We start from the raw sequence: 15,029 nt of genomic DNA on the forward strand, positions 1-15,029 counted from the left end.
AGATGGGCTGGCCATCAAGCCCCAGGAATCTTATAACTAACTATGCTTGGCTCTGGCTTTATATGTGGAAGCTCAGATCCAAACTTCATTCCTCATGTTTGTGGAACAAGTACTTTAATGACTGAGTAATCCCTTAGCCACTGTATATCCATCCTTTCATCCTGCCTTCCTTCCTTCCTTCCTTCCTTCATTCCTTCCTTCCTTTCTTTTCTTTTCCTTTCATTTTTTTTCTTTGAGGCAGAGTCTCGCTATGCAACCCTGGCTGGCCTAGAAACCACTGTGTAAACTGGAACTCACAGAGATCTGCCTTTTGAGTAATGGGATTAAAGGTGTGTGCTAACCATGCCTGACCACCATAGATTATTAAATACATCTCGTCCTTAGATATTTTTATGAAAGAATGCTATCATCTGTAGCTTTATCACTAAAAGCTCTTTTCTATATGACAGGACACACTATAAGGCACAGATAGGAGAGCTATGTAACACTGGGGGAAACACTCTTGCCTACGTGAACTTGAAGGAAGGCCACACACACTGTGGGAATGGCAGACAAAGTGTGGGACGGAGGGCAAGAAAAACTATGCAAAGCTCAAACTTCATAAACACAATGTTGTGTGCTATAACGAATTCCAGGCTCTTACATTACTCAAATATGGTTTGAGTATTGATCCACAGTCTATTTATTATGTCTTCAATTTTTCTATTGAATCAAAGTTCTGAATTATTCTGTAGATAAATTTGGCAATGGCTTCATCTTCAACAAACCAGAAAGATTGATGGCTCCCTTGAGGCTTAAATAATAGGTAAGCATGTAGAGTATGGGGCCCGCCCTCTGTCATATCAGCGATTATGAGAGGAGTGTGAGATAGGTTCATGTTACTATTGCGAACATAAAACTACAGATCATAACTTGGGCCAATATTAGACAGCAATTTTGGAGCCACTGGAAGAGAAAAGACACACTACAGTGTGGCCTCAAGCCTGGGGCATCCTATAATGTAAAATTTCAGAATGTTCTTGTGCCTATCTTTAAACAAGACACTTTGGAAGTCTTTGCAACTATACTGAAGCAGACAGTCCACTGCACAGATGCTCTTCTTCAAAGGCTTCCTGTCAGGGAATGAGAACAGGCACAGGCCAGGCCTCCCGCCCCTAAAGACTTCATGAGAGTCAAGGTCTCTGCCCTTTGATAGTGCCTTCTTTTAAGTTTTATTCCCCAAAATGGATCTGCTGGATAAAGAACAGATCGCTACAGCATTGATGATAGCCAGGCCATGACTATCCAATCTACTGAGTACCACAATGACTTTATAACAGGTCATGGAGAAGAAGCAAGGGGATCTGACTTCAGTTCAACTTTTCATATCCTAAACATATTTTAATCCCTATACTTATAAACCAATAGAAGTTGGTTTATACAGAGCACCTCTCTTACCCTCCTTCATGCCCCCACAGGCATGGGAAATCCTTCACCTTTTCAGTTGGAAAAACAGCAAAGCTTCACCTGGGTCCCCAAGTTTGGTTTTAGATTTTAAAATCTATCTATCTATCTATCTATCTATCTATCTATCTATCTATCTATCTATCTATCTATCTATCTATCTATCTGTGTGTTTATGAGCATTGCCACAGGATGTGTATAATTGTGGTCATGTGAAGGTCAGAGTACAACTTGCAGGAATTTGTTTCTCATTTCACCATGTGGATCCTGGGGACAGACTTCCAGAGGTCATCAGTTAAGTGGCAAGGGTCTTCACCTACTGAGATATTTTGCCAGCCCTATTTCCAATTTTAGCCATACTCCTTCCTATATTATTAATTATTTTCATTCATTCATTCATCAATCATTCATTCATCCATTCATTTGATTCATTCATAAGCAGTATCTCGTGGTTGCTCTATCTGGCATTGAACACACTGTGCAGCCAAAAATCATGCTGAACTCCTGATCTTCCTGCCTCTACTGCCCAGGCAGGCTAGGCGAGCCTTCTACTGATTGAACTAACACCCACAGCCCATATCACACTGCTGTTTTAGAGGAATCAATGACAAGGATCAATTGCCAAAACAGAGCTCCTCCCCACAGCTGCTGCAACTCTATTCACCACTTAAGGCCCTTGCTCGTCCCGCACACGTACATGCTACTTGAATTTCTGATTTTCTCTGCAAGAGAGCTCCCATCCTGTTCCGCACCACGCAGCGGTAAAACCCAGCGTCCAGCTTCTGCAAAGAGGGGATGATGTACCTGCAAAATGCCAAAAAAAAGAAGTGTTAGTCGTCAAGCCTAGAAAGATCAAGGGCATCTCTTCCATAAGATGCTCAAGTAATCCATTTCTCTGGTACCGAATACAATGAGGAGGTGGATTTTTACATGGAGTCAGACCTCAATCTGTGCCCTGTGTCAGCACAGGGTCATGCATGAATTAGGTTTTACTACACTGTTGGGGTTGGAATAGGTAATGTCCCCATAGGCTCACTTGTTTGAACGCTTAGTCCAATACGGAGTGCTAGTTCAGAAGGTTGAACAACCTTTCGAGGATGCAAATTCACTGGAGAAAGCCAGTTACTGGGGAGTCGGGCCTTGAGGTTTTACAGCAGGCCCTACTTGCTATTTACTCTGCTTTTGAACAGCCAATGCAATGTGACCAGCTGCCTCTAGCTCTGCCATGTCAGACTGTATCCCTTGGAACTGTGAGCCAAAAGAAATGTCCCCTCCCTTAGGCAGCTTTTTGACAGTTATCTGAGAATGTTAGGTAACTCGTGGTCACGGCAATTAAAGCAGACTTGTCAATGTAAGAAAATCACTTATTCTCATGCTGTGAAATCTCAGAGTTTCTGGACATAAATTCTGGAACTACAACTCCTTCACACAAAGCCCATGTCACTCTGTACCAAAGACCATTGCCACCTTCAGGATGAGCTGTGGTCGTCCTTAGGCAACTCGGGCTTAGGACCAAGACAGTGCTATCTCCACCCCAGTGTGGATGTCTCTTAGTGTAATGAATGTTCCTCTGTGTCTCCTTCTTTGTGAGCCTGACACTGAGAACAACTTTGTCTTCTCAGGTGACAGACAAAGTCTCAGATGTAATCACATACCTTGAGTAATAGGGACTGATTCTAGTTTCCATTCCTGGGACTGTAATAATCCCTCACACCCCATAACTCCCTCAAGGCCTCGTCAGCCTTCACAGGACAGTAAATGACACTCTGTCTGTGACAGCCCCGCTGTGAGCATAACAGCAGTTTTGTAAGCCAGCATGTTTGAAACCTGTAAGCAAACTGGGGTGTGGTTAATAACCACTGTCAAGAATCCAACAGCTCCTGAGCCCAGACCTGAGATGGTACTTGACTGAATCATAGACCGTGTTCACAAACAAACCAAGAACTAGCTTTGTGCAAACCATTTGTCTGATGGGTCGATGTTTAAAATATATAAGGAGCTCCTTAAAACCGAGAAGGCAGCAATCTGAAGAAATCTAAAGAAGAAGGAACATGGGGAAGAGGTTTGCGAAAAGGTACTCAGTGCATTCACGTCTGGAAAATGCAAACCTTAACCACACTAAGACAGCACCATCCAGCACCTAAGAAACTGAAGAATAAAAAACAAACCATGCTGAGGAAGGAGAGAAGGGAACAGCTTTGTCCGGTGCTGCTGGGCATGTAACCAGAGACACTACTACAGAACAGAGGGTTCTCTGCAGAATTAAACCTGGAACTATTATAGACTCAACCCTGCTTCTCTGAAAGGGAATTGTGATGATTTGTATATGCTCGGCCCAGGGAGTGGTATTATTAGAAGGTGTGGCTTTGTTGGAGTAGGTGTGGCTTTGTTGGAGTAGGTGTGGCTTTGTTGGAGTAGGTGTGGCCTTGTTGGAGTAGGTGTGGCCTTGTTGGAGTAGGTGTGGCTTTGTTGGAGTAGGTGTGGCTTTGTTGGAGTAGGTGTGCCACTGTGGGCATGGGCCTTAAGACCCTCTCTCTAGCTGCCTAGAAGCCAATCTTCTCTTAGTTGCCTTTGTAACAAGAGGTGAACTCTCAGCTCCGTGTTTGCCTGGACACTGCCATGTTCCCACATTGATGATAACGAACTGAATCTCTGAGCCTGTAAGCCAGCCCCAATTAAATGTTGTCCTTTGTAAGAGTTGCTTTGGTCACGGTGTCTGTTCACAGCAGGAAAAACCCTAACAAGACAGGAACTGAAATTAAGGATTTGAAGATACTGAAGTCCATGTTCACTGATGCTCCATTCCATGAAAGCTCTAGAATAACCCCAAGAATCTGTCAACACAGGAACAGATGAGACATTATGTATGCACAAAACAAAACACTATATAGCCTGAAACCAAGAAAGCCAGGTTTACCCCCAAGAACATGAACGAACCTCATGGACACTATGCTCACTGAAAGAAGCCAGTCAAAGGAGAATCAGCATGTGATGGTGACAGCAGAGTAGGTGGAATGGGGGAGGAGGCAATTTTAGTATATAAAGTGAAAAGTTGTCAATGTACTGTAAGGCATAGAGTACACAGCTAGTAATATGGTATTGTGCATTCAAGTTTGACCAAGAGACAAACTAGGTATTCTTTAAAATGTTTTAAATTATGTGTATTATCAAGGTGGGTGGACATGATGTGTGGAGAGTATGCCTGCCACAGTGCACATGTGCAGGTCACAGGACAACTCAGTGGAATCAATTCTTTCCTTCTACCTTTCTGTGGGCCTCAGCGATTGAACTCAGGCCAAAAAGCTTGGGTGGCAAGAGCCTTTACTTACTAAGCCATCTTGCTGACCCTCTATGTTCTTCTTACAGAAAAATAGCGCTGAAAAGACAGGGTTGCGTGGGATGAAGATGCAGAGGTGGGATGGTAGCCTGAGGGCATGTGCTTATCCCTAACACACTGGGTTATGTGCACTACACATAGACAGTGTGTTCTATGCCTACGTATCATATTAAAATACATCGTGTGGGCTGAGGAAATGGCTTAGCATTACAAGCATGAGGGCCTGAGTTCACCTCCCCAGAACCTACCAAGAAGGCTGTGCACGGTGGCACATACCTATAACGCTAGTGTTGAGCATGCTGTGTACACAGGGGGACCTGTGGTCACATCCCCAGAACTCTCCAGGAAGGCTGTGAACTGCTGCAAACACCTATAACCCCAGGGTGGATAAGGACAGAGGCAAGAATGTTGCTAAGGCTTTCTGTCCATAAACTTAGATCCATAGTCAGGGAGAGATCCTGTCTCAAGGCCATAAGGAGGAGATGGGAGTGATGGAGTCGGGCACCTGACATTGTACCCTGGCCTCCGTGAACACTCACATTTGTATGAACACTAAACTGAATAACGTAAAATGAGATATGTGGGTTAGGACTATAGCTCAGTGGTAGGGGGCTCACTTATCAGATCCAAGGTCCTAGCTAAAAGGGTTAATTAAGTAAATACAAACCAACAGTACGTTCACACTGTAACAGAACAAAGAAAACTACCATCTTTGAATGAAGAAGAAAAGGAGTAAGACTTGAGGTCTGGGTTTCGTTCACGCTGAGAAGGGGTGGGTCATAAAGAGGAGAGCTTGAGTGTACACAAACACCCTAACATCTGAAAATCACAGTGGAGCTCTCCCTTAACAAAAGTGATGTTTCGGCTGTGACTGCCTGGTCTTCTGAAGACATGTCCTCTTACAAAGTCCAGTCAGAAACTCTTAAAACAACTCAGGGAAAAGACCAAGTGTTAGTGGGTTCTATTTGCTCAGTACCAAGCAGACCTAGATGCATTGATATTCAGCTAATCGTTCATCTCTTTTATTCAAGTATGTCCAATTAGTCACCGTGGAGAAGGAACCCAGAGGAATGATTTTAAGTGAACGAAACCCTTGGACAATGCAGGCAATTCAGCAGTGAGCAAATATTAATCACAGTGAGTCTCCCTCTGATAACCTTGTGGTGGCCCTGTGGCAGGACTCATAAAATCTTTTATGATAAGAAAAAATATTGCTGGGCATTAATCTTAAAAAACTCTGTTCTATTATGAGGAACAGTTCATCCCAAACAAAATTAATTAGTGAAGACAATCAGAATAATACCAAACCAGGCACAAAGAGTCAATGCTGTGTATTTAAATTTCAAATCAGACTGGAAGGCTGCATGCTTTGATTGTTGTGTTCTGTGATTACAGGAACGAGGGTTCTGAGATCAGGTTAAAGCAACAGAAGTTTTTTTTAGAGAAGTTTAAGGACAGGTCATTGCAGCACTGGGAAGCCACAAGGACAATTTGATCATGGCAACATAACCACACTTATATAACGGTTACCCGTTCTGCTTTTTTCTCTTTTTAACTATCCTGCATAGATGTAAAATTCTTTTGAATTTCTACAATAATCTTATATGCTAATGCACAAAAATAGCATTGCTTCAAAACAACAGGAAGAGGCAGATAGCAAACTGAGTATTAGGCATATGCCGCTGTGCGCTGTCTCTGAGGATAATGTCACACCAGGGAAAAATATACAAAAGCGTTGTGAAGTCCCCCACCTCTTACCGGAATTCCTGCGCAAATTATGTTCACCTAACAGATGGGAGTGTTCGTGGTAAGCCCACTGTTTATAAACACACATTTTTAAGCAGGAAAAGTTTCCTGGCTCATTACAGGAAGGTATGATAAAATCGTGGTACCATATGTTGCTCAAACACAGGCAACGCTCGCTCCTGCTCTGGACAAAACTGAGCCAGTGTGTGAATGTGTATGGGATTCTGATAGACCAACTTAGCATTCTCTAGGCCAACAGAACAGATCCCACCAATGCCAGGGATGAGAGGGCTTTGTCAGCTGGGGATAGTACATCAGCCTTCAATGCTACTCTAAACATCCATTAGAACTACCCAAGGCTTTCTCTAGAGAGCATCTTCAGATCCATTCCCACCCAAATTATGAAGTGGGTCAGGACGGAAAATTGACACAAAGTCTGCCCAGGATCTGAACCTCCTTCACTTTTTGCACACTCCTCTAAGAGCATGTCTCAGAGAAGAAAGGACCGCACTGGCTAATCAATCCTGGGCTCACTCCAGGGCACAGAGACATCGCATGGCCAAGTCAGCACTGCTGCTGGCCTGAGATCTGATGGGTGGGGGGGAGAAACAAGGCAGAGGGTGGACACGTGGTGACCAGACATGACAGTTGTGGTCAGACAGTACAAATACGACATGGGATTCAGTGCCGTGGTTGTGGAACGTGGTGGTGAGGGGGCCTGGAAACGATGGGGTATAGCAATGGTGGGATATCAAAATGGTGGTAGAAATGAGGGTGGTAGAGACAAGGCAGAAGAAGGGACGAACAGTGGTGAAGACACAGAGGCACCTGGACAGGTGGAGCAATGAGATTATTTGATGGCCACTGGGGCAGTAGCTCAGATTGGGGTGTTCAGTGTGAGTCTCTCAGCAGACTGCTTTCTGGCATGACTGTGGGGCTGGGTTGGGGGCAGGCAGTTCACTTCATTCCACTCTGCCTAGTCCCTGGCAGCCCCACAATTCTTTTTTTTTTTTTTTTTTTTGGTTCTTTTTTTCGGAGCTGGGGACCGAACCCAGGGCCTTGCACTTCCTAGGCAAGCGCTCTACTACTGAGCTAAATTCTCAACCCCATGCCCCACAATTCTAAAGATGCTCCACTATTTGTTCAAAAGCACAATTCACCCGAGACACTGATGATAGTTTATTTCTGGGATCTGATTCTTCTCAGAATCAACTCCAAATACAACCAAAACAACTAAAGGAAAGATTAAAAGGAAACAAATTGACGGTGACTATGGCTTCCTGCTGAACTACCTATGACTGTTCGTTGATAAAGAATCAAAATGACATGGGGGTGTGGTGAATGCCTAGGAGAAATTACGCTGCTGTATGGAATTTTTCTGGAAAAGAACTACTGTATCTCTAGAAATGTATGATAAAACATGACTTACGTTTATAAGTTGCTGCTTGGCAGGCATTCCCAACAAGAAGATATTAGGACTGAGAATACTCATCAGTGTAACAAGACCACACCTCCAGAACAAAGTCAGATCCACATATCTCTTGATAGTCAGGAATTATACAAGTAATTCTGGGTGGGGGTGTAGCTCAGTTCATGGAAGGTCTGCCTAGCAGGTACAAAGTCATGGGTTTGAGCCCTAGAACCACATAAACCAGGTAGGGTACCACACCCTATAATTCACAAACTTGGGGGTGTGGGGGATATGAGCAGGAAGATCAGGAGTTCAATTCATCCTTGGCTACATGGGAGATCCCAGTTAGCCTGGACTAAGAACTCTGCCAACCAACTAACCAACCAACTAACCAACCAACTAACCAACTCATAAAGTAATGCTAATATTGATGATAAAAAATAAAAATTTGAGGCTAGGATGTAGCTTAACGATTTAGTACTTGCCTAGCAGTATGAGACTCTAGTACAATGTGAACAAGAACACAGTAAGGAAATGAACTAATAGGGTGGGGCAACCCTAAAAGATAGGAGGAGGCTTCCCTATCATCCGTAAGGTACAGACTCAATCCACAGAGCCACACACAAGCCCTCTATCTACCTATTTTACATAAATAAATACCAGCTCTATAAGCTTTTATGATTTGAACAAAAGTTCCTATTTTTACAGTTAAAGTGGGAGGGTTAGGGAAATATACAGTAAAAGCCATCACCTCATCTTGGGAAGGTTAGATGCTAATTATGTTTTCAATTTTATTTTTTTATAAATTTCCTGTATTAAACTTTAAAAAACAATAATCCGTACTGGAGTGAGTTTGTGGCTGACTGTTTCCTCAAGCGAAATAATGATGAAAAAAAAATCTACAGTAGAATTTGATAAGAAAATAGATGCACAATTTTGAAGGAGTGCCAGTGTCATACACACGGGGCAAGTTCAAGGTTATGTCCTTAGAAGAGTTAAGTCATCGGTATGAAGTTAAAGTGGACAGAACAGAGAAGAATGAGTTACCCGTCAGGAACCCTGTGTTTGCCAAAATTACTGTGTGTGTGTGTGTGTGTGTGTGTGTGTGTGTGTGTGTGTGAGAGAGAGAGAGAGAGAGAGAGAGAGAGAGAGAGAGAGAGAGAGAGAGAGAGATTTTAAGTGAAGAAGGAAAATAACTAGATGCCTCTGGGTATGGCCCATGTAACGAATGGGCAGTAGTTGCATTAGGGTTCAGTCTGGATCTCTAAAGCTTGCAGAGTCCAATGGGATACCGATGTCACCCAAGCTTCTCACCGACACCTACCATGAATGACTGGGCTTAGACCTTATCCCAACAGTGACCAAAGCCAATCCAAACTTCAAGAGTTGCTGTTGAGACATCCCTAAGTCTCTCTGGGACCCTGTGATTATTTTCTTCCTTTTTACCAACGTAAGCAATGTTTTGAAGACTGCTCCTTCTTTCTTGGTCTAATCAGGGGCAGAAAGGTGAAAATCTCCATTTCATGAAGCTCAAGCATGTGACAGGAATCAGTCTGTTGGATCTAACCTTATTAGGATTAAACACTCTGAAGTCAGTAAGAATTGAATGTCAGAAAACCTTTGAGAAAGAGGGAATTGATTTTTTTTTTAAGGACAAAATCTTTCATTCCATCTCTGATTACTTAATTCTTTATGATGTGAGATTCTCTGTGAGACATAAAAAATGGGGACCATTGTACCAAGAATTAAAGTATGAAGATAAATGTTACTTACACTCTACACAGTTAGAAATATCTACACGGAACCATAATGAAATAGGAGCCTAAACTGTAAGCACTGTAACAAGTAACAGTGGGTTAGGAGCACACAGTTAAAAGCTTCTGGTGTCTCATTTGGAAGGACTTGTCAACAGTGAATCACATTGGTTGGGTTGTTCTACTGACTAAAGCTTTTCATTTAGATTCCACAATGATCCTAAGACAGAAGACTCCAGAGAGATTAATTACCTACACCCGAATCATCTCCAATAAGGACTTTAGGAAGCCACACATCAATTCTGTTTAAGAAGTTGTCCAGGAACAATCTTGTCTGCTCTGACTACGTAGCCAAGGAAAGACCATCAAACTGAAGCTAAAAGTCAATATGCATGGCACACAGCTCTGTGAGATCCACATGCAGACTGGCCACATGTCAGTCATATTAAAGATCTAGGCTACACATCTTGGCACACGTTACACTGTACAAGCCTGAAAGCTCAAGGAGGGTCATGTTTGCTTGGAGTAAGATGGCAACCGCCCATCCATTTTTACATTCCCAAGTTTATTACCCCATCTTTCTAGACAAAACAATACTCAACTTGGTACCTCAGAAATGAGGGATCCAGTTTTCAATGACAGGATTCACCATTACAGGTTTATGATAAAGAAGAAAGGTAAAGCCCATAAGAAGTTTTACACCCAGTTCATAGCTATCTATATACCCGGTACTAGAAACCAAGTTAAGTGATACAGTGTGAAACTACAAGAGATCCTATTTTACCTAAATCTCATAGCTCTCGTGGCTGAGTTGAGCCCAAATGAAATCTGGTTTTGTAACCGAGTCAGTTCCCAGAACAGCACTCCTGGAGTATAAACCATCAGAGGAGAATTAACATGAGCCAAGGCTAGGGCTTGCTTCTTCTAAGAAAATGCTCAGACACACCTTTACTTGCTGACCCACAGAATGAGAAATAATAAATTAAAAACACTGTGTATGCAGATGCTTCTCTTGGCTCAGTGAAGGATTCTAATTGTGCGTGTGCCTCAAGATGTCAAGCCTAAAGAATATAAACAAGAGACTCATCTGTAAAGAAAGATATTTTAAAACTAATTTAATAAAAACATATTTAAAAACTAAGTCTTCAGACCCAAGGAAACAGTATTCTGCCCAATAGCCAGGCTCTCTTATTTCTCTCAATATGTGAAGTTTTCAGTATAAATAGTTTGCACACTGCTTGTCAGATTTATCCCTAAACATTTCAGTGTTTGCTGTTTTTATTTAATTGTTGTGTGTAACGTATTATAGATGAGAATGACTTGTCTAAAACATAAGATATAAATCACATATAACTGATGTTTACATATTTATCTTATATCCAGTAACATTGCTGAATTCACTGTAGAGATGATCATGCTGTTTGAAAATGAAAGCAGTCTTTTTTTTTTCCCTTTGCAGCGCTGAGAATTTCTTTTTCTTGCTTTATCGCATTGGCTAGTAAGTCTGCAATCATAATTCGATGCTTTGTAACTTTGTGGTTCTTATTCAAATTAGGGAAAAAAAACCTAACATTATTCCTTTAACTATTTCCCTTGCCCCTTCTTTGGTTCTAGTTATACATATATTTGTTCTTGTTACTCTCTAATGCTCACTTAATTGTTCCTTTAATATGCTTTTTATTTTTTATAGTTCTACTGCTATACTCACGAGCTTACTAATATTTCTTCTGAGCATTCCAATCTTCATCAGAGGCCATTTTACCTTTAGCATTTGTTTTAATTTGATTATTACTTTTTTCACTTTGATTGTCACCATCTCACAGTCTTTCTCTGCTATTTGTGTCAGTTTTCACTTGGCTTCAATCTTTTCCTCCTCACTTCAGATCACACTTTCCTGCCTCTTTGCAAGCTCATGAAACTGACTAGATTTTAGATACTGCAGAGTTTAAGTTGTTACATCCTGACTGGGCATTCTTACAAATGTACTTGGACTCTGTAGTGCTATTGTGAAGATACCCAGAAGTAACTCATGCAACCCCTTCAAAGTATTGCTTTTCAATTGTAGCTAGGCGGGACAGAACAGATTTCATTAAGACTGATTTGTGCTGAGGATAGAATACCCACTCCTGTGTGAACAGGGAGCCACTACTCATTACCTGGATTACCTCTATACTGGCCTTGAGTGGCTGCTTCATTCCAATAAGCCTATGCAGTCTCCAGAAATATTTCTCCACACATCCCTTTGCATCTTCTGCTCTTGAGAAATCTAGAGTTCCTATCTGCCTCCTGCCCCGCCCTGAGATCTAGCTTAGTGAGGACACCACCTGGGTTCTCATTTTATGGCTTCACTTGGAAGTTCCATGAAGGCAGGCACTGTGGGCAGCTGCATGGCTCTCCCTGTTTGTACCCTATCTCTTAGAGATCACCACCTTCCACTGTCTAAGATCTAGTGTCTTAAAAACAATTTCACTGACTTTATTTTTTTTGTCATGCGAATGTCTGGGTTCGATCCCATAACACTTTCTTAGCCCAGTGTGACAGGCAGGGTTAGTGAGGCCCGACGTGCGAGACGTCTTTGTCCCGGGGTGTTTGTACAGTTGTTGGTGTTGTTTTTCCTCTTGAAACATGTTTGATATCTGACACTGATAGCTGCTGTGGGTAAGGCTCCTCTGGGGGCTCTCCAGCAATCTCAAAGAGTCAAGTAGAGCCTTTATTTAGGTTCTAGCACACAGTTATGCCTTCTTGAGTGGTGAGCTCCAGATACCGAAAAGCAATTTCTGCTGTGCGGAGTGATAAACGGGAGCTGTGCCGTGGGTATTAGGAACATGCCCACAGAAATAACTCTTACAAGAGAATTATCAGAGCCGCGTAATTCTAAGCACCAAGGCTACTTTCTCAATGACTTTTAAGCCACACAAATGGATGGGATGGCTAAATACCTGGGCCTGCAGAACACTGGAAACAGGGGTGCCTCACAACAGCCTTCCTGGGACACTGTAAGGGGATACCCTGGCAAGCAGTATTTTTGGCCCTGTGGTGGCCTATTCCTATTGTCATAAGACCTAGAACCACCCAGGAAAGGAGCCTCTGGGCAGGCCAGCTAGGGATTCTCTTATAGTGGATTGGCCTGATGCTGCTTGTATTCTAATCCCAATATTGGGCTCCCAAGACCTGGTTGTCCCAAAGACTAGAGAATCTGCATGTAGTGACACTGTGTGACCTTGCCTCCAAATAATTTTTGATAAGTGAATAAAAGTGATGACAGCCGATTGCTGTGTAGAAGAGACATATGAAGGCTTTAGGGTTCAGAGGCTTGAGGTTCGAAGGAGAACCATGAAGGGAGGAAGAAGGTGAAGGAGGAAGAGGAAGACACATTAGGAGTCAGGAAAACATGGCCTTGAGGGCTGGCCAATGGGAGTTAAGAGCAGCCCAGATGAAACATAGTAAGAACTCAGGATTATCGATAGGCAAGTAGACTCTAATAGCATAGAGAGGGTGGATATCTGCCTAGCTCTTGTGCTGTTTGAGGCTTTTTGTAAATATAAAGGTTGATTGTGTCTTTTATCAGGGAACTAAATGGTCAGTGGCGGGGTAGAAACTCCAGGTCAGGATTAAAAATGCACACGGCACTCTCTGGATTAGATCAGCTTCAGGGCACGTCTGTGGGGATTTTCTTGACTCATTTCGCTGAGAAGGAAGACATACCCTGAGTGAGAGCAGCACCATACCCTAGGCTGAGGTCTTGGAATAACGAGAAAGCAAGCAAGCTGAGCTCCAGCATGCTTCTCTCTGCATTTTGAATGCATATACAGCATGGACGGCTGCCCCCCCCCCCCCCCCCCGGACTCCTGCCGCCAGGCCTTCTCTTCCAGGATGGACCGAACCCTCATTCTGGGAGCCAAAACAGCTGCTTCTTCCTTAAGTCGCTCTGGTCTGTTGTTTTAATCACAGCAACAGCAGGAGTAACTAAGGTGACTCTTTGCTTTTAATGGGAGAAGTCTATGGAAGGAATGGCTTAGGCTAGAGAGAGAGACAGTAGTGAATGGCTTGGTTGATGGGAAGGAGCCCTGGGAGAAACTATAAATTCAAAGGAAGAAACCACATGCTGATAAGGAGTACAGCGGAGAGTGAAACATGGGGTCTAGCATCACTGGGCAGCTCCCACTTCAGAGAAGGCACCGGTCGAGCTCCTGGCCAGACTCAATGGTGACGTCATCTAAATGCGCACGCAGTAGCCAGTGAGATGAGATGCAGGCAGATCCGACCCGCTTGTGAGGCCTGAGGCTACTAAGGGGTCTAAAAGTACACACTCCTTCTCAAAGGTGGTCCCGCGTTTGCCACTGTCTGGCACTGGCCACTGTTAGATGCCAAAGTTGGCTTTATCATGGCACTTACCAATGGACAAAACGTCACTAGGATGTCTTATAAAAACCATCTTGGGCTGAGGACATAGCTCGCTGGTAGAAGGCTTTCCTGCCACGTACAAGACCCTGCGTGGACCATCCTGATAATAGTTTTACTATTGACTGGGTTAAATCCACACAGTGATGGGAAGGTGGGGGCACTTATGCCGCTCAGCTTTCCCGTGCGGCAGCCTCCCTACCCTACGCCATTCTCTGCGCTCTTCTTCAGGTGGGTTTTACAAATCTCCTTTAAAAGTTATCCCCAGGAATTTAATAATTTTTATTGATACGGTGAAGTTTCCTTGTCTTTCTTTTTTTTATCAAACAGGAGAAAATAGCTTTCCCTTAACCATCCCTATTTTCACTGGAATCAAAACTAATAATAAACATCCATCAAGTTTCTATTGTTGTTGTGGCACAGAATTGAACTATGGAGATGAGTCTCCTAAGAAAATGACGACATTTTTAGACTATCCAATTATCCCCACTGTTATAATAGGCATACTGCTCGAGCATTAAGAAATTCCCCACACATGGCTACGCATCCACTTGGAATATAAATATTAAAGGCCTTTTTCCTCAGTGCAGGCCAGAACTCACAGATGTTTCCTGTAAAAATTGTATGCAAATCCAGCTCAGATGCCTGTGCAAACTTAGCTTAATTACCCAACTTCTGTTGCCACGCTGCCATGTCCTCACCTGTGCCTAAAAGGCGGCATAAGTATTAATGTGAACAGAAACATCGAAAAATTCACCGAAATCCACAAGCATCCGGTAATACAAGAGGCAGAGGAAAGACTATTCTTAGTCGGTGCTGGGAAGGGTGAAATTACGTGGTTATCTCCTTACAGTGTTAGCATTTTCCTGACTGACACCAGGGGAGGTAAAATCGGTGCTCACTCCAGGCAAGGCAGCCATCACCTCATCCTTGTTTT

The 15,029-nt window shown here is 43.0% G+C and overlaps 1 protein-coding gene across 1 annotated transcript in view; it reads right to left on the bottom strand.

Annotated features, from left to right (window-relative positions):
• The window catches only part of Sdk1 (sidekick cell adhesion molecule 1), a 983,759-nt gene that overhangs the window by 618,278 nt on the left and 350,452 nt on the right, over positions 1 to 15,029 (bottom strand). The window contains 1 exon segment of the mRNA NM_001447264.1: positions 2,141 to 2,247. Within this exon segment, the coding sequence (NP_001434193.1) occupies positions 2,141 to 2,247 (107 nt within the window).

The sequence above is a fragment of the Rattus norvegicus genome, chromosome 12 (genome assembly GCF_021556685.1).
Source record: "Rattus norvegicus strain SHRSP/BbbUtx chromosome 12, alternate assembly SHRSP_T2T, whole genome shotgun sequence".
NCBI classification, from domain to species: Eukaryota; Metazoa; Chordata; class Mammalia; order Rodentia; family Muridae; genus Rattus; species Rattus norvegicus.